At 44.5% G+C, this 27,258-nt stretch overlaps 1 protein-coding gene across 1 annotated transcript in view; it reads left to right on the forward strand.

Annotated features, from left to right (window-relative positions):
- Nucleotides 1–27,258, forward strand: part of LOC124594490 (paired mesoderm homeobox protein 2B) — a 537,638-nt gene that overhangs the window by 250,510 nt on the left and 259,870 nt on the right. Inside the window, exons 5-6 of the mRNA XM_047132865.1 lie at nucleotides 8,959–9,050; nucleotides 16,580–16,681. Coding sequence (XP_046988821.1) covers nucleotides 8,959–9,050; nucleotides 16,580–16,681 — 194 coding nt within the window. The remainder of the gene's footprint in view (nucleotides 1–8,958; nucleotides 9,051–16,579; nucleotides 16,682–27,258) is intronic.

Below are 27,258 nucleotides of genomic sequence, written 5' to 3' on the forward strand. Positions count from 1 at the left end.
CTCTTCCTTGCCTTCTTCTCTTGTTATTTTTTCGGAAGGCCTTGATCGGTTTTCTTAGAATGTTCTTGTCATAACTGTTGGCGGTGAAACGTGTGGTGCAGCTTCCTCAATTCTTCTTTGATGTCGTTAGCGTTACTTATCCGGTAGGCACGGGCAGTCAGAATGTGCGGAAATGAACTCTGAACTGGGTAATGCTGGCTCTCCGCGTGCAGGTATCAATTTATGCAGGTTGACTTCCGGTATACTTCGTGTCCCAGTGTACCATTGGCAGTTCTATATCCTCTATGTCAGAAAATAGTAACGCACGTTGTTTTCGTTTTCGTGAGTGAACTATATATTCTTATTCAGGCTTTTAAATGCTGAAAGAAGCTTTCCAACGCTTCCTCCCTGAGTGGCCAGATGACGAATGTGCCGTCTACATACCGGGGCCAGCAAAGGGGGCGTGAAGGTGTAGAAACTTGCGCCGTTAGCAAAATCTTCCATGAAGATGACTGCAGCAACTGGGGAGAGGGGGAAGCTCATTACACTCCAACTAACTGCTAGTAATATTTCCCCCCACAGGTGAAGTACAGTGACGTGGTACAACACCCAGAAGAACTTTAATCATCATAGAACTGGTTACAGCACCCTACGTAGTTACATCAACCAAAAAAGTTTCCAAAGAATTGGCAAGGAAAGAGCATTAACGAATATAGTCGAAGGGAGACGGCGTGAGCGGACGGGTTACATACTTTGCAACCTACGCTCATGCTCATAAATTAATGATAATTGCAGAATGTGGTGCCACACAACATGGCACTACACACAACATGGCACTACACACAACACGGCACTACACACAACACGGCACTACACACAACACGGCACTACACACAACACGGCACTACACACAACACGGCACTACACACAACACGGCACTACACACAACACGGCACTACACACAACACGGCACTACACACAACACGGCACTACACACAACACGGCACTACACACAACACGGCACTACACACAACACGGCACTACACACAACACGGCACTACACACAACACGGCACTACACACAACACGGCACTACACACAACACGGCACTACACACAACACGGCACTACACACAACACGGCACTACACACAACACGGCACTACACACAACACGGCACTACACACAACACGGCACTACACACAACACGGCACTACACACAACACGGCACTACACACAACACGGCACTACACACAACACGGCACTACACACAACACGGCACTACACACAACACGGCACTACACACAACACGGCACTACACACAACACGGCACTACACACAACACGGCACTACACACAACACGGCACTACACACAACACGGCACTACACACAACACGGCACTACACACAACACGGCACTACACAAAACTGGCGCTAATAGCATGGGCATATAGGGAACACACACGACACAGATCTTTAAGTTCACGGTATTGGTGATAAGTTGAGAAAAACGTCCCGAAACACATGTGCTACAAAACGCCACTGCTTTATGCGTATGTACCCCGACATCAATGTGGGATATGATCACCATCCACACCTACACAGGCCGGACAACGGGTTGACATACTCTGGATCAGGTGTTCGAGCAGCTGCTCGGGTATAGCCTCCCATTCTTGCACCAGTACCTGTCGGAGCTCCTGAAGTGTCCTAGGGGTTCGAAGATATGCAACGATACGTCGACCGAGAGCATCCCAGACGTGCTCGATGGGGTTTAGGTATGGAGAACTGGCAGGCCTCTGCATTCGCCTGATATCTTCTGTTTCAAGGTACTCCTCCACGATGGCAGCTCGGTGGGGCCGTGCGTTATCATCCATCAGGGGGAAGGTGGGACCGAGTGCACCACTGAAAAGGCGGACACACTGGTGCAAAATGAGGTCCCGATACACTTGACCTGTTACAGTTCCTCTGTTAAATACATGCAGGGGTGTACCAGTATCAATCATAGTCCCACCCCATACCAGCAAACCACGACCTCCATACAGGTCCCTTTGAAAGACATTAAGGGGTTGTTATCTGGTTCCTGGTTCACGCCAGATGAAAACCCGGCGAGGATCACTGTTCAGACTATACCTGGACTCGTCCGTGGACATAACCTGGGACCACTGTTACAATGGCCATGTACTGTGTTCTTGACACCAGGCTTTATGGGCTCTCCTGTGACCAGGGGTCAGTGGAATGTACTTTGCAGGTGTACGGGCGAATAAACCACGTCTTTTCAGTCGTCTGTAGGCTGTGTGTCCGGAGACAACTGTTCCAGTGGCTGCGGTAAGGTCCCGAGCAAGGCTACCTGCAGTACTCCGTGGCCGTCTGCGGGCATTGATGGTGAGATATCGGTATTCTTGTGGTGTTGTACACTGTGGACGTCCCGTACTGTAGCTCCTGGACACGTTTCCTGTCTGTTGGAATCGTTGCCATAATCTTGAGATCACACTTCGTGGCACACGGAGGGCCCGTGCTAAGACGTGCTGTTTTTGACCAGTCTCCAGTCACCCTAGTATTCTGTCCCTCATAACGTCATTAATATGTGTTCTTTGAGCCATTTTCAACACAGTCACCATTAGCACGTCTGAAAACGTCTGCACACTTACTCGCTGCACCGTACTCTGACATGCACCAACTCACCTCTGCGTATGTGGACTGCTGCCAGCGCCACCGTGCGACGACCGCAGGTCAAATGCACCGCATCGTCATACCCCGAGGTGATTTAAACCCGCAAACCGTGTACAAGAGCATTGTTTCACCATGTATGTGCATTATCCCAAATTTATGAGCATGAGTGTAGTTGCTTGCTATCATTCTAGAAGAAGCAGTGCAAGCAAAGGAAGTGCGATGAAGACCTCGATTGGCATTTTTAAAATAAGTCGCAAATAATGTGAGAGTCAATAGGTATTTCAGAGTGAAGGAGTTGGCTTCTAGTAGATCAAGAAGGAGATCTCACACCTAATCGAAAGGTTGTGATGCAGGAGAAAATGGTGCTTGCATTAGCAGCAAAGAGCAGAAATTCTGCTTTATCATTGTATGCATGAAGGTCGTTTACAAACTTTAGTTCCATTAAGAACCAATGTGCACAGAGAATGTAGGTTAATTAAGGAAGGGTAGGAAGACATCAATCAGCAGCAATCCCACTGGTTTCGTTATTCTTGCGTATCCAGATTTCAGCTATAAATAGCCATCTTCAGCACTGAAATACAAGGACATTACAGAATCAGAACTGATTTACATAAAATAATAAGTAAAACAATGCGTTATCCATTAGCAATGATCCACTCTAGTCAACATACCATTCGACATACAAGTGAGTTACCGTCCAACAAACTCGCAGCAGTACATTTCACCAAGTGACTTCACTGGTGTACAGGAAGGGGGGAACTGAGTTGGTTGTTTATAACAAGTGCAGCAGCCTCAGCTTGCATCGTGTAGTATAAGTAACGTCCTCTATATTACAAAAATAACTAACCTAGTTTCATTCTAATATAATAGTTTAAAACCCTTTTTAATAAATAGAGTTTGCATATCATTACATCAAGAAATTCTGATGCGGAATGTGTTTGTTCATTTATTAGTGGTAAAATGGTTAAAATGGCTCTGAGCACTATGGGACTTAACATCTTAGGTCATCAGTCCCCTAGAACTTAGAACTACTTAAACCTAACTAACCTAAGGTCATCACACACATCCATGCCCGTATTAGTAGTACCATTAAATCTTATGTAAAAGATCATTAATAGGTTATACAGCTGCCCTATAATTTCTTTGAAGTTCTTATGAAGATCGTCTTGACAAAATGTAGTTCGATACCAATTTGAAATTAGTGACAAGCTAAAAACTAGCGTAGTCGCTCATATCATACTGGTTAAGTGATCAACAAAATAATTAACATAAAAGAAACTTAATAGTACATATAAATCGTTTTTATGAACATCTATTAATGTCATAGTAAAGTACTGAAGATCAACAGCACAAGGCTATTTTTACCAGGTACATTTAATAAAAACATACAAAAGCTCTTTACTGACGTAAATTGTTTTACGTAAGTATGGTGTAGCTTCAGTTGCGGTACGCTGCTTGCAATGAACAATATGACAAATAAGGTCGTTTATGTAGAGCTAGAGCAGGAATGGTCCTAGTATTGAACCCTGTGGAAGAGAAACTCCATGAGCTATCTGGCCTTGCCCTTTGCTCCCTGTCAGTTAAATATCGAGTGAATCTCATACTTATTGCACCTGGAAAGCCATAAAGGCCCTTCGGTATAATATTTTGACTTGCACAGACGAAAAAAAGATTAGAATTCGATAGGTGAGACCTGTCATTCAGAGATACGGTAGTTTAATACAGTTCTCACTCCCAAGTACGACCTGGCTGAAAAACAACAGTCCTTGTAAGTTAAACGAGACCTGTGACCTCGCCAGAGGCGCAGCCTTGCCTGCTTCGGCGCAAGGAGGTCCGGCCGGCGTCGGTGGCAGCGCTAAGTGCCCCGTTAATTGCGGATAAAACATTTTAATTACCGGGTCGGCCGCAGGAAGCCGGCGGCGCTGGCTGCCTCCCGCCTGGCCACCGCATTTTAAATCCACATTAAATTTTTATGACAAGGAAATTAATTTTGAGGTTCGGGATTTTCTCTGGCCGCGCGGACTCTCTCTCCTCCCCCCCACAGCGGCCGGGAGCGCGTGTGTACATGTGGCCGTGCACGTGTTTAAGCGGCGCTGACTTTCAAAAATGCGGAAAAGAGCCAGCGCGCGCGCGCGAACGAGCGAGAGAGGGAGACAGTGCTGTTTAATTCCGTGACCACATCTGGCGGAGCGCTTACATATTCATGAACCTATGACAGTGTTATTGCACTGTTGATAATGGAAGAATGTCCGCGGACGAAATTCGCGGAAGCGAAGGAGAGAGGGAGGAGGGTTGAGAGGGGGCGGCGGGAAAAGGGGGGAAAATGGAAACGAGTTTAAAAATGAGGCTGTAAGTATATTATTCACAACGTTAGCCTTCGAATTATAGGATTCCGATCGACATTCATTTACAAGCTGAATTCTAAATTTCTGCCGGCCGCGTATTTATGTGTTAACTTATTAATGAGAATGTTAATAAGTCTTAATGTTGCTGAAGGGAAAGTGTACGGCAAAGCGTGCATATGCTCAAGTTTTAATGAGGGTCAATCAGTTCGTGGCCAATATTAGCAGACCAGGCAAAGCCCACAGTCACTGTCAGAAAAAAAATTAAAATAAAATGTATTAAAAAACTTCAGATTTTCCGACATCTGCAGCTACGTTTACGTTTTTACTGTGTTCATCAGAATTGGCCGCTACGTAGCGGACGAACGGAAGGACAAGCAAAAACAAAAATAAAATACATAAATAAATGGATGACGGACGAAACAAAATGGACGCAAGAAGCAGACAAGCATTGGGAAGAGAGCATTCTACGACAAAATAAGTCCGCTAGTGTCAAACATACGTCTAAATTTAAGGAAGAAATTTCTTACGTTGTACGCCTTGGGCACAGCATTGGATTGTGGGAAAACCGGAAAAGGAAGAGAAAAGAAGCATTTGAGATGATGTGCTACAGACGGATGCTGAAAACTGTATGGATGGCTATAAGAAGAACTGTGGAAATTCTTCACGGAATGGGCGAGGAAAAGATCATGTGCAAAAAATTACACAGAAGAACGGACAAGACAGTGGAACGCGTGTTACGCCACCCGAGAATAACTTCATTGCTACTATACTGAATATTGAAGGGGAAGCCGGAGATTAGAATGTATCCAGCAAATAATTGTGGATGAAAGATCTAAGAGAGAATCTGCAATGAAGAGATCTTATAAAATACGTGTGAGTAATATTCTTATCCACTCCCCTCCGAAGGTTCATTTCCACTGACAGGTGTGTAACAGAAACATCACTTCAATATGTCATGTTTATAAAATACTATGATGCATTATCTACAGAATCCGACCTGAAAGAAGATCAGTTTTTCCGGAGAGTTGTAGGGACAAGCCAAATGATACTAAGCCTATGGCGTAACTTAGAAGAAAGACAAACCTACGCCTATAGCATTTGTAATTAGAGAAAATAGTTTTGACAATATAGTCTGGAATACTCTTTTGCACATTCTGAAGTTAGCAGGGGTAAAATACAGAACGGGAGACGTTAGCTACAAGTTGCACAGTGACCAGACTGCAATTATAAGATTCTAAGTACATGAAAGGGAAGCAGTAGTTGAGAAGGCAGTAAGAAAAGTTTGTAGCCTATCCTCGATGTTATTCGATCTGCACAGTGAGCAGCAGTGAAGGAAAGCAATGAAAAGTTTCCAGAGGGATTAAAGTTCGAGTAGGAAAGATTAAAATTTTGAGTTTAAATGAACGTAACGAACAATATCTTGAAAAAATTTTTGAAGGTGAACGTCAATAAAAGTAAGTCACGTGTAGTGGATTGTAGTCAAATTAAATCAGGCAATACTGGCGTAGTTAGCATAGGAAATGAGGCATTAAAAGTAGTGAATAAGTTTTGCTATTTGAGCAGAAAAATAGCTGACCATGATTTAAGTAAAGAGGCTTTAAAATGCTGACTGGCAATAAAAAGAAAAGATTTTCTTAAAATAAGAAAACCGCTAAGATCAAACGTAAATTTAAATGTTATGAAATCGTTCCTCAAAGCATTTATACGAAGTGAAGCATTATATAGAAGTGAATGTGGGCGATGAACAGTACAGACAAGGAAAGAATATAAACTTTAGGAATGCGGAGCTATGGACGAATTCTGAAAATTAGATATTTAGATCGGGTAACTAATGGTGATACATTGAATCGAACGAGTTTTATGGCTCAACTTGACAAAAAGGTTGACAGGACAGATCCTGAGGCATCAAGGAATACTTAATTTGGTAATGGAGGAAAATGTGAGGGACAAAAGCGGACAAAAGCTGTTGAGGGAAGCTGAGGCTTAAATACAGTAATCTAATTCGATTCGTTGTAGACTGCAGTTGTTATGCACAGATGACAAGACTTGCACAGAATAGATCAGTACGATAACAACATCAAACAAGTATACGGACTGAACGTCAGAACAAACAGAAAACCTTAAATCCTTTCCGTAAACTCATGCTCATAAATTAAGGATAACCACAGAATGTCGTACCACACAAAGTGGCACTACACAAAACTGTCGCTAATAGCACAGCCACATAGGGAATACACACGACACAGATCTGTATGTCCGCGGTATTGCCTGCCGCGGTGGTCTAGCGGTTCTGGCGCTGCAGTCCGGAACCGCGGGACTGCTACGGTCGCAGGTTCGAATCCTGCCTCGGGCATGGGTGTGTGTAATGTCCTTAGGTTAGTTAGGTTTAAGTAGTTCTAAGTTATAGGGGACTTATGACCTAAGATGTTGAGTCCCATAGTGCTCAGAGCCATTTGAACCATTTTTTTGTCCGCGGTATTGATAAGAAGTTGAGAAAATCGTCCCGAAACACATGTGCTACAAAACGCCAGTTTCCATGTACACAGCGGGTTGGCATACTCTGGATCAGGTGGTCGAGCAGCTGCTGGGGTATAGGCTTCCATTCTTGCACCAGTGCCTGTCGGAGCTCCTGAAGTGTCGTAGGGGTTTGAAGCCCAGGTTTTACAGGCTCTCCTGTGACCAGGAGTCAGTGGAACGCACCTTTGCAGATCTCCGGGCGAATAAACCATATCTGTTCAGTCGTCTGTAGACTGTGTGTCTGGAGACAACTGTTTCAGTGAATGCGGTAAGGTCCCGAGCAAGGCTACCTGCAGTACCCCGTGGCCGTCTGCGGGCACTGATGGTGAGATATCGGTATTCTTGTGGTGTTGTACACTGTGGACGTCCCGTACTGTAGCGCCTGGACACATTTCCTGTCTGTTGGAATCGTTGCCATAATCTTGAGATCACACTTTGTGGCACACGAAGGGCCCGTGCTACGACCTGTTGAGTTTGACCAGCCTCCAGTCGCCCTAGTATTCTACCCCTCATAACGTCATCAATATGTATTCTTTGAGCCATTTTCAACACATAGTCACCATTAGCACGTCTGGAAACGTCTGCACACTTACTCGCTGCACCGTACTCTGACGTGCACCAACACATCTTTGCGTATGTGGACCGCTGCCAGCGCCACCGTGCGACGACCGCAGGTCAAATACACCGCATGGTCATACCCCGAGGTGATTTAAACCCTAAAACCGCCCATCAGAGCTTTTTTTCACCATGTATCCCCATTATCCTTAATTTATGAGCATGAGTGTACATTGCCGCTACTTTAGCGTCTTCCAGAAGAGTTTTTTCAGTTTTTGCGGCACTTTCTCAGTTGTAGTTGGCTCTCAACTCAGTTACCTAAGTTTTCGTATCTTTCTTCTATTTGGCAACAACCAGTCAGGAGAAGATACCAGTTTTCTCTTCAATAAATTATGTTCTCTCTTCCAGCTGCCCCAGGAGGTTGAAGCTGCTTGCCCTTGTGAGAAGTCCGGCCTGTTTCAGATTTTTGTTCGAATTAGGACTCAGATCTTCTCAGCCATATACCAGCGAGACGGGGATATTACGAATATTTGGAAAAGGATCACGTTCTGATATTTGACTGACAGACGATGAAAACTTGGCGAAAAATTTTGCTCTAAGACGAACAACTGAAACTGCTGTAACATATCGTTCGTATGACACTGTCCCGCTAGAGAGCGTGGCACCACAAGCTCTTTGACTCTTGCCCATTGTAATAACTGCTTTAGTGGTCCTCAGGTTAAGGTAAAATGTTGCTCTTGAAACTGCACGATATTTCAGCGACCTAGCTGCTCGTCAGTTTGATATTGTACCTAATGTTTCAGAGGAAGATAGTTGATAATGGGCGAATGTTTTCTTTGCGGGTAGTAGCAGTCTGTATGAGGCGACTAACCAGTGTATGTGTGGGTGTGTTGCAGACACGAGCTACTCCTACCACCCCGCCATCCACGATGACACGTTCGTCCGCCGCAAGCAGCGACGCAACAGGACCACCTTCACCTTGCAACAGGTGAGCACCTCAAACCCATGTTTCTAGCTAGGCGATACGAGGGCCCTGACGGTTGGCAGCGCTGTTGCCGACTGTCAACAGCGAAACGCAAAAAGCTTCTGGCGCTAGCGTAGCTGTGGGAGTGCTAAGAATGGCCAGCTATAGCGCTGCGAAAGCACTGATGTTTTGCCGAGGAAACTTGTACAAAACAGTGTTTCTTGACTGATTTTTTGGATGTGCGAAACAGCCGCGCCAAGTCCACTGCAAATGTCAGGGCCCTTCTTTCGCCGTTGACTATAACGCTCTGTGGTAGATTGACAACCTCGTTATCATATTCGCTCTAACTGCTACACTCTTCGTTAGTGCACTGTAACATTTATATTGCCACAAATAGTAACAGGTAACTGACAATAATTATCTGTGGAGTGAGCATGACGGCAGTGTCAAACTGGAATCATTGTGTGACTTAAGTGTAACGGAGCTTGCTTACATTTTGCGCTGCGTCTGCACTATTTTCCCTGTTTTCACACATTCATTTACCAGCGGAAAAATTCTCCTGTGGGAGCACTAAAAAGCGGAAATATGCTCCTCTTTACTAAAGCACTCTGACTGAAAAGTGGGGTAGCAGCTGTCTCATTCTACCTTCCGCTGTAACTTTAAAATTTTTCGCAAAATTATTGAAATGCGAACATATTCGTGCTCTTTTTAACATGGGGCTCACCTGTCACTCTCAGAAGCTGCCCGAACTGTAACTCGCTCACACCCACTAGTCCATCGCTGTATTTCTCTCGTGCCCATCAACTCCCAATTGCCCATTCTCACTCACTCGTGCACCCCAGCTCATTGCCATTGCCTCTTTTTGGCTCTCCAACTGCCACTGTCTTCTGTCTCACAGCCATAGTCGCCTTAGTTCTTTTCCACCACTACTCTCCCCTGTCACTCTCACTGCCTGCCTCTTGTCCTCCCTTACTGCTACTGTCTCATTCATTCCTTCCCACTGCTGCTGTATCTCCTCACTGTCACTCTCTCTCTTCCTCTTTGTCATTGTAAAAAACTTTGTCTCTCGTTATCACTGGCTGTCGCCCACTTCCACTTCCTCCTTTCCTTTCTTCTTCTCCCACAGGCACTCTTTCTCTCTTTTCCTAGCACTGATTTCTCACTGTGCCTATGTTCCACTGCCAATGTGTCCCTCTCTTTCTCTCACACTGCCATTGTCTCCTTCGCTCTTTCTGTATCACAGCCACTGTGCACTATCTTCTAGTATTTATAACGTGTCCGTCTCTTTCCCACTGCTACTATCTCCCTCTCTCTCAGTATTAAACAGCGCAAGTATGGTCGCGTGCCAATATTTATGCGAAAATCTTTAAAGGTGCTGGAGAAGGTAGAATGAGGCAGTAGGTACCCCACATTTCAGTCAGTCTTTTGAACAGTAACATACTCGTATTTTATGTGCTCCGATAGGAGCACGTAACTCATGTGAAAAGAAATGTATTGGTCAGTAAAACTTTAGGTAGTTTACTTACGTGAAACTGAAAGAACATAAAACTAAGTTTACTCCCCAGACTGGATTCTGCGAGGAAAAAAGTTTGCATGTGTTTCAGTTCTAGAACATGGGTTTCGCGGAACCCTTCAGATGACAACGGAAACACTTTTCATCATATTTATCCGTGCTAAATCGCTTTATAAACTAAATTTTCGACTTACACCGGATTTTACGTACATATTTTACGTGTACAAGAAGGGTAGTTTTGAACATGCGTATCTCGGAAACCGATAAAGATAACTAGAAAATTTTCAAGACCAGTATCTTGGGAACATATCATAAAAATTACCGTCATTTTCTGTGAGAAGCTGTCTAGGAATCCGCGACTCAGGTCAGTCCTTTGCTGAAGGCAGGAAAATGTTGAAAAACGCTTTTTGCGGTGTTCTCTCAGGAACCGCCCATGAATTTACGAAAATGCGTCAGTCATTCATTCAGTATTTATTCATTCATTCATTCATTCATTCACGGGTATACCAGTCAGTTTAATAAAATCGCACATTTATCAAGGGTATACCAGTCATCAATCAATCTCTTTAATTTTTAGAAGGAAGGTCAGCGTTGACCGTAATTTTGATGGTTTATTGACACCAAAATCGATTTTCAATCACATAGTGATCATCTTCAGTGCTGTAGTGTACAAATTAAACTCATAGGCAGTAACCAAAGCTAAGAAACGATCACAATAACATGTTTAATATTTGCGTGACTGTTGTACGTGTACGAGTAGGGTAAATTTAACCCTGTGTCTGAGAACATCAACAAATCGTTCAAGGTCTTCTACATCCAGATCTGAGGAACATATCGCAAAAATATCGGCCACATGCTCTGTTCAGCCATCTTGGAATCCTCAGGTGGCTTTAACGGTAAAAATATAGTCAAAAAACCTTTTTTGACATTTCGCGAGAAAGTGCCCATAAACTTATGGTCCCTCTGACAGTCCCATCAAGGCCACCGTAGATCACATAAAATGCAAAAACAACCAAGCGATTCGCTCCATTTGCCTAAGCAGGAGGAAGAGTATAATATTCATACTTTTTTCCCTTTACTGTAGGACAGTGGCACTAAGACGGTCCATCTGTGGGGTATACAAATGGTCCCAAACCCAAGGGTTGTCCAAAACACTTGACCCTACCTTTTTATCACCAACAGTACCCGAGGAATGAGCGCCGGAAAATGCTGTCGCATGCACACCAATTAATAGCAGCACTGTTGTTGAACTGTTGCTGTTATGAACACAAACCGAAATACACCAAAGAAGGAAAAGTAACCTTCCGTAGGTAAGTACCAGAAAGGTCCAAAAATAATCATACAGCCGTAGAATGTATTGCCAAATATTCAGATGGCGAGATGGAGTGTAATACAGAGTTAACCGGTATCGCTGCCCCCCCCCCCCCCCCCCCCCCCCCCCCGCCTCGCCATCCCCTACCCACCGCCTCCCCCTCCATCCTACCTTTAATTCTTTAAGTTCCCATACATAAAATAGCTTCAAAGGTCTGATTACTTCACAATTGAGCTAATGGGTTATACAAAATTGTTAAGGCTTTTGTGGCCACTTGTTGACAAACTGCCTATTGACTTCTGTCTCGGGTTCTTCGGCCGACGTTCATCTAATGATTTTGCTGACGTTTCGCCAGCACGAGTGGCTGGCATTGTCAAAGCTTCGTCTTTACGCCATGTTTGCGCAATATACGGCCGATTCTGAATCGGCTGGCGAAACGTCAGAAAAATCATTAGATGAACGTCGGCCGAAGAACCCGAGACAGAAGCTAATGGGTTATAACTTTAAGCATGTAAAAGATTTATGGCTGTAGGCGCAAAACCCTACTTTTTCACGCATCTCTCCTAAACTGTGTGTCGTGCAACAGTAAAATTTTCCAGCTGGACCTACATTCAGTAGTATATGTGGATACTTTCTGCAAAATGTGTTGCACATAAAGAAGTAATAAATTTGAATGTCATGTCTGATTTTGAAGTTTTACTGCATGAATAACGAAAACGTAGTAAATAGTAAACATTTTTCCTTTCATCGTTTTGCCGGGGATATCAGCAAGAAAAAGTTTCGAAAGGTTCTGAAATAGTATGTTAGGTTTATTGAAAGTCGCAAAGCGCTCTGATTCTCGAATAATAGATGAATATAGCGTTAGTAATTTGCAAGCAATGAGTTATGCTGCCTCGAGATATGTACGCGGTTCCTAGCTGTAATGCACTTATTGAGTTAAACCTATGACATACGACTATTCCTCTTAATGAGTAAATTATGAACGCATTTTAAATGTTAACGATCGTCCAATAATTCCAAGGAACATTGAAAATATAATTTATGCTGTACCCGGAAGTTATTGGCAACCAGTTACTAGAACGGGGCGATCATGTTAGCCATTTAGCAATATAGATTTATGGCGGTCTGAGTAACTGTGCCCTTATTATACAGAATGACAAACCATTGCGCTTATATTACAGAGTCAGCAACAGGAATCTGTAGTATTAATATACAAGATGAGTCAGGAGGAAAGGTACATGCTTTGGGGGTGATAGTATTAGTGATTCTGAAAAAAAATCTTCGTATGGACGAATGCCCTGTTCTGGATGGTTTCCGAGATAGAACACATTTAATATCACTTTTGTACATTTTTCTTTAGTATCTCAAAAACCCCACACTCCAGCGAAAAAGTGTCGCAGTACAAAATTAAAACTTAAATTTCCTGAAAAAAAGGTCCTATTCATTTTTATCTCTAGAACTAATGGTTTGTGCGAATAGAGTGCGAGAATGTTGAAAATCTTCCTCGACGCGCATGCGGTGTAGCTTACGTAGTTTTTGTAGGCGAATTTGTGGATTACAATGTACCACAGTAGTGTGGAGCAAGTTGAGACGAACAGTTTGATACGGGCCTCTTGTCTATCAAGTCGCGAAACTACCTCAAATTGGCCTACAAAAATTACGTAAGGTACAGCGCATGCGCATACGTCGGGAAATCCCTGGCTGTCACACTGCATACTGTGATGCGGCAACAATGTGCAGTAGGCAGCACTTCTCTCACTTTCAGTGCTAATTGTGCCATGCACGCGGTAGCTACTGCTTTTCACAGAAACTCGTGCCTTTGTCCCTTGTTTTCCTTCCTGACAAATAGGATTAAATGCAAAGACTGTCAAGTTTTCTCGTATTTTTGTTCGTGGTATCTGTTGATCTTCCAGATGTGGTAAGGGAACGTCGGTTAATGTAGTAAGCTGCTTTTTGTTTGTCTGTTTTTTTTTTTTTATTATTTGCTCTCACTTTGCCCATTTGTGAAGTTTCGTGAAAGGTGATGTACCCCCCTGCCCCCTCCTAATTTGAGGTCTACCCTGACCATTTTAAATAGAAAATATATTTACTAAACATACATAAAGCTTGTCTTCCATGTATTGCATTTTTTCTACATTATGTTAAAGTAACTGCTCACGCTGGAGTCCACGGACAAAGAACAAAAATCATTGGAAACCATATCGTCTTTACAGTCACTGAGTAGTGACCAAGGACACAGTCGATGCAATTACTCTTCTAAATGCGCATCAAATCGCTGCAAATGCAGAAATAGGAAAATATTGTGTGTTCCAAATATCATAAAAGCTTTATTTGTTGTAATAAGTGACTACCGGTTGTATTAGAAAAATTTATAAAGTGGATAGTTTGTACAAAGATTATATTTGTTATAAGTGACACTGATAAAATAAATAGATTGCTTACAGCTAGAAATTATACATATTCTTCCACTCTTTATTTAACTTCCGATTCTGTCTGAGGTGTCTACGCCACTTCGCAAACTGGCCACATCTCCAGCTCAAGGAAAAAATCGGACATCGTCCTTTCAATTTACAGCTATGTTGGCTATTTCCTGACTTACACAATTTGAATTTGTTCAGTCACATCTGCTTTTCTTCTTTCTTCAGAGTTTGCCCGATCGGTCCCAGCCACTTCGGGAACTGGCCGGTCGAATCCAGAAATCGGGAAAAGATCGGACATTGGCCGGCCAATTTAAAGAGACATTAGCCACTTCATTACTTGGCCGGCCAGTTCCCATTCTGCCGATTTCGGGGTTTGGTCGTAATATATATACTGCTAGAATTTCACTGTGAATCTATGTGCCATTTAGACGTTCTCCTCACAAGAATAATACTGTCCACACACTTCATCTTTGGTGTTTCCAGTTGCCGCGCAATTTCCGTCGCACACTGTGATACACTTGTTAACGTACCGCAGCAGAAATGTCTGCAGGAAATCCAGAAAATGTACTATCTTTCGACAGTCCGCTTTAGCTGTTGTGCAATGGTCAAAGCGGTGGTCGATATGTGTAACTTACTTTTGATGTGTGGTGTTCATACTTACAAGGAAAGGTCAACAGTGATGCGATCGACTTTTTGAAACCATCTCTGCGGTTGTGTAGGTTAAGATCCCAGTTATCTCACCCTGCAGCCATTCACACTGGTGGGCCCACATTTGCGGTAATTGACAAAAAAAATCGGAATTTTGTGTGATACTCGATAGCGTTATAAAAGTTGCATTGCAGAGCATGGTTGCGGGGTGTAATGGAGGCGGCATTAGTGTTCGGTCAGATTGTTAGCTGCCCTCTTTAATAATAATAATAATAAAAAAAAAACCTAAGTGAATGGATCAATGCTGAACTTGAACGAGTGTCATGGGACATATGCCCCGAATAAATGCAACGAACATCAATTAAAAAAAAAAAAGATAAAAGATAGGATACCAGTTTCGCATGCAGAAGGATGTGGGTTCGAATATCTTGAGCTACACTTTTTTTTGTTTTTAAATCTTTATCGAAATGACTTCATTTTTATTCAATGAATTGGTTTAAATGTAATTTTTTCTTTATGTCATTCTCTTTCCAATCGGACATTTTTCGAATATGAATTTAATTTCATTTGTCTATTATAAAATTCAATTAGTTGACAATTCCGATCCATCAGTTATAGAACAAAAGACAAAATAATCTATTTATATTTGCGTAGTGGTGTGAAAAATGTATTTTTCTTACCAGTTCTGCAATTTCTTTAAATGGTAATCGTCATAAAAATATTTAAAACATAGCCTAAGCACCCACTGCACTATGGACAAAATAACGCAAATGGAAATTTAAATGAAAGACGGATTTAGAAGTAAAACGAAATTCGAGCAAAGTAAGAAATAGGTATAATGAACGCAATAATGTGGACGAAAAAACAGGGTGGTAAAGCAATAGAAATTAAATCGAAATTAGCACATAAAGTTAATTAGAACACGTGAGTAAAGATTTTAAGTGGAGAAAGAATGATAGGAGTAAAAATGAGAGTAAATGAAGAAGTTAATATTATGATTGAAATTATGTGACAAAGGAATGGCATTAAAAATTAAATTTCATTCAATTAGTTGAATAAAAATTATGATGAAAATCATTTCGATAAATATTTAAAAATAAAAAAGTTGCACACATGACAAGATTCGAACCCATATCTTCCTGCTTGCTTAGTTGTGATCCTGTCCATTACAAGCCGTAACCACACTACATACTACAACTTTTTAATGCTATAGAGTGTCATACAAAATTCCGATTCTTTTTTTGTCAATTACTCGCAAACGAGGACCCGTCAGGGTGAATGGTCCAAATGGCTCTGAGCACTATGGGACTTAACATCTGAAGTCATCAGTCCCCTAGACTTAGAACTACTTAAACCTAACGACATCACACACGTGCATGCCATAGGTTGGATTCGAACCCGCGACCGCAGCAGCAGCGCGGATCCAGACTAAAGCGCCTAGAACCACTCGGCCACAGCGGCCGGCACAGGGTGAATGACTGCATTGTGTTGTACATGGGATCTTAACCTACATCACCGTGTAGATAGTTCCATAGAGTCGATCACACTGCTGGGGCCCTCTCCTTGTTAGGCACAAGACTTGGTCTGTGGACGCCTTCATTACTTTTGCGAGCGCTTGTGCTGTGAGTGTGCCATCGTCAACGGATGCTTTTGCCCGCAGCTGGAGGAACTGGAGAGCGCGTTCGCGCAGACGCACTACCCGGACGTCTTCACCCGCGAGGACCTCGCCATGAAGATCAACCTCACGGAGGCCCGAGTGCAGGTCAGTACAACAAGCCGCTGCTCAACGCACTGCGTACTATTTGTTTGTTTCATCAGTTTTTTTTAGCCACCGCTGCATACTTCATAATTTATCAATAGAGAGTTTACTCCTAACTTTGATTTCTCAATTGGCGTTCACTGTACAGAAATGAAAAATGCCACGCTTCACTGTAACTCGCCTTTACTTCTCTTTGAATGGTGTATATCCGTTTTATCACACTATTCAAATACAGCAAGGTGAAGGCATGTGAGAATCAAAAACGCAAGTACTATACCACTAAAACGTTACGTGTCCTAAAAACACACAAAATATCTTGCTCTGAAAGCATTCGTTTAAAAGTTAACTTATTGGCAACCTAGGGAAATGGATCTTGTAAAATCTGAAAATTCTCAGTGTTACAAACATTAGATTCCTAAATGGCTCGAAATATTGTGTACTTGATGCTCTTTCGAATATTCGCACCGCCGGACAAAATTTAACCGACATTGGCTAAAGTTGTTACTGGGGACTTGCGATTCCCAGACAGATTAGATAATTTTTGCACGAGAGTGAATGATAGAACCCTTAAAAAGAAATCCAAAGACAGACTACAGAGTCTGTATATGTATAACTTGAAGTTTGCGACAGTTAATGTACCTGTCTTATTCGAATTACAAGAATTAAAACTTCTGGAGTTAGATGATGTAGATGTAGATGTTAAGTGTGGTAAAGGAGTATTTGGCTGCAGTAACATCGCTAGTACACTGAGGCGACATAACTCATGGGACGGCAATACGCAAATATACATATGGCGGTAATATTGCGGACAGAAAGTATGAAAGGGCAGTGCATTGGAGGCCGTGTCATATGCACTGAGGTGATTCATGTGAAATGTTCATGGCCGCACGACGGAAATAGACTTTGAACACGGAATGGTAGTTGGAGTTGGACGCATGGGACATTCCATTTTGCAAATCGTCCGGAAATTCAATACTCCGAGATCCACAGTGTCAAGAGTGTGCAGAGAATACCATAGTTCAGTATGCCTCTCACTACGGACAACGCACTGGCCGACGGCATTCATTTAACGATCAAGAGCAGCGGTGTTTGCGTAAAGGTGTCAGTGCTAACAGACGAGCAATACTTCTTGAAACAACCACAGAAATCAATGCGGGACATACAACGAATGTATCCATTAGGACACTGCGACGAATCTGGCACTAATGGACTATGACAGGAGACGACGGACACGAGTACCTTTGATAACAGGGCAACATCGCCTGTAGCACCTCTCTCGGGCTTGTGGCCGTATCGATTGGACCCGAGACAACTGGAAAACCCTGGCCTGGTCAGATAAATCCCGATTTCGGTTGGTGGGAGCTTATGGTACGGTTCGAGTGTGGCACAGACCTCACAGAGCCAACGACCCAAGTTGTCAGCAACGCACTGTGCAAGCTGGTGGTGGCACCATAATGGTTCAAATGGCTCTGAGCACTATGGGACTTAACTTCTGAGGTCATCAGTCCCCTAGAGCTTAGAACTACTTAAACCTAACGAACCTAAGGACATCACACACATCCATGCCCGAGCAAGGATTCGATCCTGCGACCGTAGCGGTCGCGCGGTTCCAGACAGCGCCTAGAACCGCTCGGGCACCATAATGGTGTAGGCTGTATTTACATGGGATGGACAGCGTCATCTGGTCGTTCGGCTATTTGGAGACGGTTGGCACGCATTCATCGACGACTATGGAATTTTTATGGATGACAATGCGGGTTGTGACTGGGCCACAGTTGTTCGCTATTGGTTTGAAGAATATTCTGGACTGAAACTTCCTTGCAGATTAAAACTGTGGCCGGGCCGAGACTCGAACTCGGGACCTTTGCCTTTTGCGGGCAAGTGCTCTACCATCTGAGCTACCCAAGCACGACTCACGACCCGTCCTCACAGCTTCAATTCTGCCAGTACCTCGTCTCCCAACTCCCGGAGGAAAGGGTGTGTTGCTTCTGCAAGGTTCGCAGGAGAGCTTCTGTGAAGTTTGGAAGTTGGGAGACAAGGTACTGGCAGAAGTAAAGCTGTGAGAACGGGTCATGAGTCGTGCCTGGGTAGCTCAGATAGTGGAGCACTTGCCCGTGAAAGGCAAAGGTCCCGAGTCAGAGTCTCGGTCCGGCACACAGTTTTAATCTGCCAGGAAGTTTCATATCAGTGCACACGCCGCTGCAGAGTGAAAATCCCATTCTGGAAACATTCTGGACTGTTCCAGCGAATCATTTGATCACCAAAATCGCGTGACGTGAATCCCAATGAACATTTATGGGACATAATCGAAAGGTCAGTTCGTGTCCAGAATCCAGTACCGCCAACACTCCCGCAATTATGGACGGCTATAAAGGCAGCATGGCTCAGTATTTTTTGCAGGGGACTTCCTACGACTTGCAGAGACCACGCCACGTCGAGTTTCAGCATTACCCCAGGCGAAAAGAGGTCCAACACGATATCTGAAAGTATCACATGAGTTTTATCACCTCAGTGTAAAGCTCTTTGGTGTTAAATCCAACTTTCGACTGTAGTACCATGAATTGTAAAGCTCTATGGTGTTCACTCCAACCTTCGGCTTTACTTACATTCGCATTTCCGCTTTTTAACGACAAAACGCGTCCAGCACTGCCGCACTGACAGCAGGAGCCACCGGCACGGAGTTGTCAGCCTCGGAGCTAGCGGGCAGATCCGCGACCTCGTCCCGTGGGACTGGGTAATCAGGCGGCAGATGTTGGCTCGCGGAGGGGCGGGGAGCGGAGGGAGGGGCTTGGGAGGGGAGGCGCTAATCCCATCGGCCCGCACACCCTGATTGCCGCCGGCGGGGGTGGAGGCGCCAACTTCCGCCCCCGACCTCTTAGCGGCTCCCCGCCTTGACGATATATATATACCGCCACTGGACCGCGGCGTGTCTGCGGGCGTTCGCGCAACTACGTTCCTCGCAGCCGCCCTGCGTACGAGCCAGTCGGTTCCATGACTACAGGCACGTCAGACAGTGTCACAGTTCCGCTAGTACTGCGGCTCTGAAAAATAAAATTCATGGATGATGTTCGCAAAATCACTGTATTAAAATAGTCTCCCCCTGAATAAAAACATAACTAAAATTGTTCCAAGAGTGTTTTGAAACAACCACTGTAGTCCTTTTTTGACGTTTCATTTAGTACTGCAGCACAATTTCCTCGGTTGTCTTTAATTGCGTGACAGTGGTGTCCTTTCACTGCCAATTTCAACAAGGGGAACCACCAGAAGTCGGCTGCGCCCAAATTCGGCGAATATGGTGGCCGATCCAGGCCTGTGATCCATTTTCTGGCCAAAACCTCATCCATAATCTTCGCTTTGTGGGCTGTCATTTCGTCATGGAGGGGCAACCAGGAACATTCCCCTCGGTATTCGGGTCGAATTCGACGAATTCTCGCCCACAAGCGCTGGAGGATTCTTAATTTGATGTTGCCTTACTGCTCCTCTGGCAATTTCCGACGAATGTCAGACACGTACTGCTACACTCGCTGCCAAGATGCCTGCTACAGAAACGCTAGCGATTTGACTTTGTGCACAGATGTTTTTGAAACTTCAAGGATCGTAACACCACAGCTCGCCGTGAGATAGCACTGCAGTCTGGAATTTCACACAAGCTGTCCTAATTTGAACTGGTACACGCAGTGTGTTTCGAATATGTGCCGACCAGCTAGTGACAGAGATGGGCGATGTTAACATAAGCATTAACTGTTTGTTGATGAGTCGTAATCTGTTATGCGCTGTTCTCACTGAGGCGATACGATATGCGATGCGACACGCGATGCGACTGGCGATTCTACGTAGAAGCAACCCTGATCGCTGGAGTGCGTAGAAATGAATTTGAAGGGATTTAATTGGTTCACATTGGGACAGCTGCGATATACAACACTTACACGATTCTCTGTCGCATTGATTGGCACAGTACTAGGTCCACGCAGCTGTATCGAGCGATACAAGAGGAGGAAAAGTACGAGTCGTGTGATATGCCTAAAGGAAAACAAAAGAAAATTCTTTCATGTAGACGAAGCAATGCTGCAACCGTCTCTGAGGTTGGTTTCTCAGCATACCTTTTACATTTGGCGTAAAAAATTATAACCACTGTTTCGGGATTCGCATATTTTCTCCGCCATGCAATCTTTCTTATAGGCTTTTGAGGAAACTGCTCGGTGAAAATATTATTTTATTGCAGAGGATTCTCTCATATCAAAGTTTGATAGTGAACTGTTTCCTTCACTCCGTTGCCCATGGTTATTACGATAATTTGAAATTAAGCAAAACACGGTGCATATGTTAAAAGTTTGCAATAAGAATGTAGCTATTGGAGACTTGCCGTTTGGTGCATTTTGGTCATAAAGTGCTGTGTACTAAATGTAGCTAAAATATGGAAATTGTTTTTATTGCTGGAAGGAGAGCCATAATTCTTTCCAGTCTCGAGTAAATACGTTGAACATTTTGAAGTTGTCCGTGATGAGGTTGACGACGACACATCACACTCGAGGCTATTGCCGCCTGCTGGGTCTTGTTGCTTGTCGTATCGCTCCTGTGGAAACACAAATGTCGCACGGATAACCGCCGCATCACGCAACCTTTGTTGCAACGTGTCGTATCGCATATCGTATGGCCTCAATGACTACCGCGCAAAGTGCCCATTCTAATGTTCCTTTTAGCGCACACCAAGAGTCCGAGGAGTTGTGCAGACTACCTAAACTCGCTGGCCCCACTATGCAGCTGCATGTTGCATGGAACTGAAAGCAAGTCTACACTGAGGTGTCAGATGTCATGGGATGCCTCCTAATATCTTGTCGGACCGCCTTTGCCCCATGTAGTGCGGCAACTCGACGTGGCATGGACTCAACAATCCGTTGAGGTCTCCAGCGGAAATACTGAGCCATGGTGCCTCTGCAGCCGTCCATAATTGCGAAAGTGTTGCCGGTGCAGGATTTTGGGCACGAACTGACCTCTCTCCACTATGTCCAATAAATGTTCGATGGGATTCATGTTGGGCGATCTGAGTGGCCAAATCATTCGCTCTAACTGTCCAGAATGTCCTAAAGACCAGTCATGAACAACTGCAGCGCTGTGACATGGACCACTGTCAACAACAAAAATTCCATCGTTGTTTGGGAACAAACGGTCTCCAAGTAGCTGAACATAACCATTTCCAGTGGACATCGGTTCAGCTGGACCAGAGGACCCAGTCCATTCCATGTAAACACAGACCATACCATTACGGACTAACCTCCAGCTTGCACAGTGGCTTGTTGACAACTTGGAAACTGTAGGGCGCAATTCGCTAGATATATCGGTGGAATACACTATGTGATCAAAAGTATCCGGACACCTGCCTGAAAATGACTTACTAGTTCGTGGCGCCTCCATAGGCAATGCTGGAATTCAGTATGGTGTTGGCCCACCCTTAGCATTGATGACAGCTTCCACTCTCGCAGGTGTACGTTCAATCAGGTGCTGGAAGGTTTCTTGGGGAATGGCAGCCTATTCTTCACAGAGTGCTGCACTGAGGAGAGGTATCGATGTCGGTCGGTGATGCCTGGCACGAAGCCGGTGTTCCAAAACATCCCGAAGGTGTTCGGTAGGATTCATGTCAGGACTCTGTACAGGCCAGTCCATTACAGGGATGCTGTTGTCGTGTAACCACTCCGTCACAGGTGCTCGATCGTGTTAAAAGATGCAGTCGCCATCCCCGAATTGCTCCTCAACAATGGGAAGCAAGAAGCTGCTTAAAACATCAGTGTATGCCTGTGCTGTGATAGTGCCAAGCAAAAGAACAAGGGGGGCAAGTCCCCTCTATGAAAAACACGACCACACCATAACACCAGCGCCTCCGAATTTTCTGTTGACACTACACATGCTGGCAGATGACGTTCATCGGGCATTCGCCTTATTCACACGCTGCCATCGGATCGCCACATTGTGTACTGTGATTCGTCACTCCACATAACGTCCAATGTTTACGCTCCTTACACCAAGCGAGGTGTAGTTTGACATTTACCGGCGTGATGTGTGGTTTATGAGCCGCTTGATCATGAAATCCAAGTTTTCTCACTTCCCGCCTAACTGTCATAATACTTGCAGTGGATCCTGATGCAGTTTGGAAATCCTGTGTGATGTCTGGATAGATGTCCGCCTATTACACATTACGACCCTTTTCAACTGTCGGTAGTCTCTGTCAGTCAACAGACGAGGTCGGGCTGTACGATTTTGAGCTGTACATGTCCCTTCACGTTTCCACTTCACTATGACATCGCAAACAGTGGACCTAGGGATGTGTAGAAGTGTGCAAATCTCGCGTACAGACGTATGACACAAGTGACACCCAATCACCTGACCACGTTCGAAGTCCGTGAGTTCCACGGAGCTTCCTATTCTGCTTTCTCACGATGTCTAATGACTACTGAGTCCGTTGATATGGAGTACCTGGCAGTAGGTGGCAGCAAAATGCACCTAGTATGAAAAACGTATGTTTTCGGGGGTGTCAGGATAATTTTGATCACATAGTGCATTTCTCAATCCGCCAGTGGCCCATATCCAAGCGCGAGGTACAGCTCGTATCAATTTGACGACCGAAAATTTCGACTTGTATTTAATGAGCTTTGAAAATTTTTTACCTTTTTACTAAGGTGCACTGACGTACTTTATTGCTCCTATTGCAAACATATTGGAGATGTTCCCCAATAAATAAGTTACCTTTTGTGGTCTTACCAGCTGTTACACCTGAAGACCTTTTTCCAGCAATAACGGTGAGCAAGGAACACAGGTAGGTCTCATCTCGGCAGTGTACTATTTGAGGTGGTGCGTCCTTGTCTTCATCTGCGTCGGCCGCTATGGTCGAGCGGTTCTAGGCGCTTCAGTCTGGAACCGCGCTGCTGCTACGGTCGCAGTTTCGAATCCTGCCTCGGGCATGGATGTGTGTGCTGTCCTTAGGTTAGTTACGTTTAAGTAGTTCTAAGTCTAGGGGATTGATGACCTCAGATTTTAAGTCCCATAGTGCTTAGAGCCAATTGAACCATTTGAACTTCATCTGATCTTCGAACTGACTTACTTGGTCTGCTGTTGGGGTGGACACAGAACTCGCCATTTTCAGGCAGAGACGACATTCCGAGAGGTGGTGGTGGTACAGTCTTGATACTTGCTCAGCTAACAAGGAGAGGTCACCAGAGGGGGGGGGGGGGGCTGACTTTTTGAGACAATTTGTACAGTGGTGTAGATTAGGGTCCTAGGTGTTGGTTCAAATGGCTCTGAGCACTGTGGGACTTAACATCTTAGGTCATCAGTCCCCTAGAACTTAGAACTACTTAAACCTAACTAACCTAAGGACATCACACACATTCATGCCCGAGGCAGGATTCGAACCTGCGACCGTAGCAGTCCCACGGTTCCGGACTGCAGCGCCTAGAACCGCACGGCCACCGCGGCCGGCCCGGTCCCAGGTGTCACACCCGGCATTCACTCACCCTGTTGGGCGCTCATTTGCGACTAATCTACAAAAAATAATTTCAGGATGTGTTGTGACTGTGTAACCATTCACATAGTGCACCATGGCGTCATTACCAATAGGTCGCGCGGAATAGCGTTTATGTTTATTGACTAGTATGCTGGAGATTGTTGGTTCAAATTACGTTAGAGGTTTTCCGTTTTTTTTACATCCTTATCGGGACGACTGCATATATATTATATTTAATTTTTTTATTTCTGATCCTTTTCTGGATAATTTTAATCATCGTATTAAATGTTTTATTTGTTATCAGTTTTTTACGTCTGTTATTATTTTTGGAATATGATTTCAACGTTTAAAAACACCGATATATCGGTTAGGAAACAAAAGACAAGATAATTCGTCTATTTTTATGTGAAATGGTGTCAAAAATTAATTTTTCGTTACTAGATGAAATTTTTTGGATCGTGATTGTGAAACAAACATTTAAAATATAAATTCTTCTCGCACCATGAAGAAAATGTTGCAGATGAAGTCTTAAACGAGAGAATATTTCATGAATAAAACGCAATTGATGCCATGTGAGTAATAGAAACAACGATTGCAATAACATAGACGGAAATATGAAACGTCGAAAAGGCAGGAAAAAATCGAAGTAAATGCATCCAGATAATTCGGTTCTGTATTATTTTCAGTGCTCTAGTCTATCACAAGAAATTCTTGTCGATTACTTCCAGAAGACGGCCCACCAGGGTGAATGGCTGTAGGGTACGATACCTGGGATGGTGACCTACATAATACAGGTTGTTCAAAAAGTCGATCGTACCTCTGGGGACATCACCTCGTAACTAGCCGAGCGAGAGACACTACTATAGTTCGTTGAACTCCATATATCAAGACCTATGCTGCAGCTAGCAGGATTTACTGGGTGCTGATCCAGAGGTAGTTCGTACCGTAAAGTAAAATTGCCTTCCCGGCACCACGCTTGAACGCAACACGCTTCCAGTGCCTTCCATTGTGGAGAGTGAGCGCAGCGCAGTGCAGCGCGTCTTCCGGCTGCGCCGTGAGCTGCCGGTGTAGAGTTGTGCGCCCTGCTCGGGGAACCCCCGGGGCGCGCTGCGGGGCGCCCGCATGGGCCATTTGCCGTGACGTCACGCAGGACAGCAGGCCGGGATAAGCGCGCCCAAACACCGGCGCTAATCCGTCGCCTGCAGGGGGTGGCCGGCACCCCACCCCACCCCTCTGTTGTTCCGTCGCTGCTGTACGCCCATTACCTTCGGCTTCTGTGGCCGTTGAACTCGACCACATTGACAAACACTGACCTTCTGTCGTTGCGTTTCGGCAGTATATCGAATGTTTAAAATGGGGCAGAAACTGAAGCTGTAACAGCAACATAAACGTACAACCCTAATAGCTATTGTCTGGATGTATTTACATCAGCTACGAAGTGTCTGCTCAAGAAGCATAGAAGTAGGCCCACCCTTTGAAAGATCACATTGTTCACTTTGAAGTGCTGTGAATGGTGTAGAATTGGATCAGGTGGTCACGTGACGCTCTGCCTCTGACCTAAATCAGTGATATGTACAGTTTCCTATACTAAGGATACGATTTCTATTGGTACTATCAGCAGCACAGAAAATCATCGCTGGCTGGAATATATTCGTTTGTCCCCGGGCAGTGCCATACTTTCGCGTGTGTCACGTCTGCTTTCGTACATGCACAACAAGTGGGTAAAAGTGCCAGCACTGGAGGAAAGAGTCGGCACTGTTATCCCCTCACCAGTCTCTCCTATCGGCAGTCATAATGCGGGGGCAAGGCACGACTTCTACCGTTCCCCTCGCCACAGCGCGAAACGTCACCTTATCTTGATCAAAAAGCAAGTGCCAGTCGGTTGCATGGAACCATAGCAGCAAGAGGTGGTCAACGTTGAGACGTGACATAATGACGCAAAGGAGCTATTGTGTTTGGGATGAGACCGTGAGCACAATGTGAATGAGTTGCCCGATCTTGTTGCTCTTCCTTCTCTTCTTCTTTTCACTCTGTTTCTTTCTCCGGAGTCGTGTAGTAAATAAACAAACACCGCTTGGATTACAACTTCTTATTACCGACTACCGGTTTCGGTACGCGCCGCATATCATCTTCAGGTCTGGCGCCGCAAAGTGCAGTTCAACAGTGTAAAATCTGCAGCACAGATCCAGATGGTGTCTGTTCATTTATTGTAACAAGAGACGATGGTTCCTACGACAAGCTGTCAATTACGAAATTGTTATAAGGGTTGACGCAATGTTAGTCATAGTTGGTTGCTGGATCCCCTTCCTCATGCCACGATTCTCCCCAGCACGGAACCTGTATACCCCCTTTCATGAGTACACTGTAGTTACTCGCATTTTCCAGGATGATCATTGTTATCGTCACAGGGGTAGAAGCATACGTTCCTGAGTCGATACACACATGCCGAATCGAGGCCATTTTCAATTTTAGAGGCTGTGTTACACCATATTAGCTTGACGTCCCCGGGATGGGAAGGGGAGGAAATTTTTTGTCCTGTGTGAACTTTATACTTGCCTGTACCAGGAAACGACTTTTTGAGGTGATCAGGTACAACCACGCTCCAGACTAAGTGTTGTTACTCGTACTGCAAGCACGAAAAACGATCACAGGTAAAGCCTTCAACAACCGCGATCCTTTTGCTATTGGTGTATTAAATTTATTGACGGGTAGAAGATGGAGTGACAGGTGACGGAAAAGGTGCCAGAACTTAACACACAAAGTACTAAAGCTGAGTAAGTACATTAACTGATCGAAAGTATGCGGCAGATATTAGTAGACGTTAATACAGATTGTCTCCTCCTTTCACCTTTATGATGGCTTGAACTCTGCTGGGGACGCTTTCAGTGAAGTGTCTGTGGAGGAATGACAGCCTATTCTCCTTCAAGAGGGGAAACCAGTGAAGGTAGCGATGTTGGACGCTGGAGGCTGGGGGAAGTCGATATTCTAACTTATGCCATACGTGTTTCATCCAGTCAGAATTCTCTGCAGGCTAGTCCATTCGGGCAGTGGAAACGCCCAAAATCAGTTGTCCCTCAAACGCTGC

This window comes from Schistocerca americana, chromosome 2, assembly GCF_021461395.2.
Source record: "Schistocerca americana isolate TAMUIC-IGC-003095 chromosome 2, iqSchAmer2.1, whole genome shotgun sequence".
NCBI classification, from domain to species: domain Eukaryota; kingdom Metazoa; phylum Arthropoda; class Insecta; order Orthoptera; family Acrididae; genus Schistocerca; species Schistocerca americana.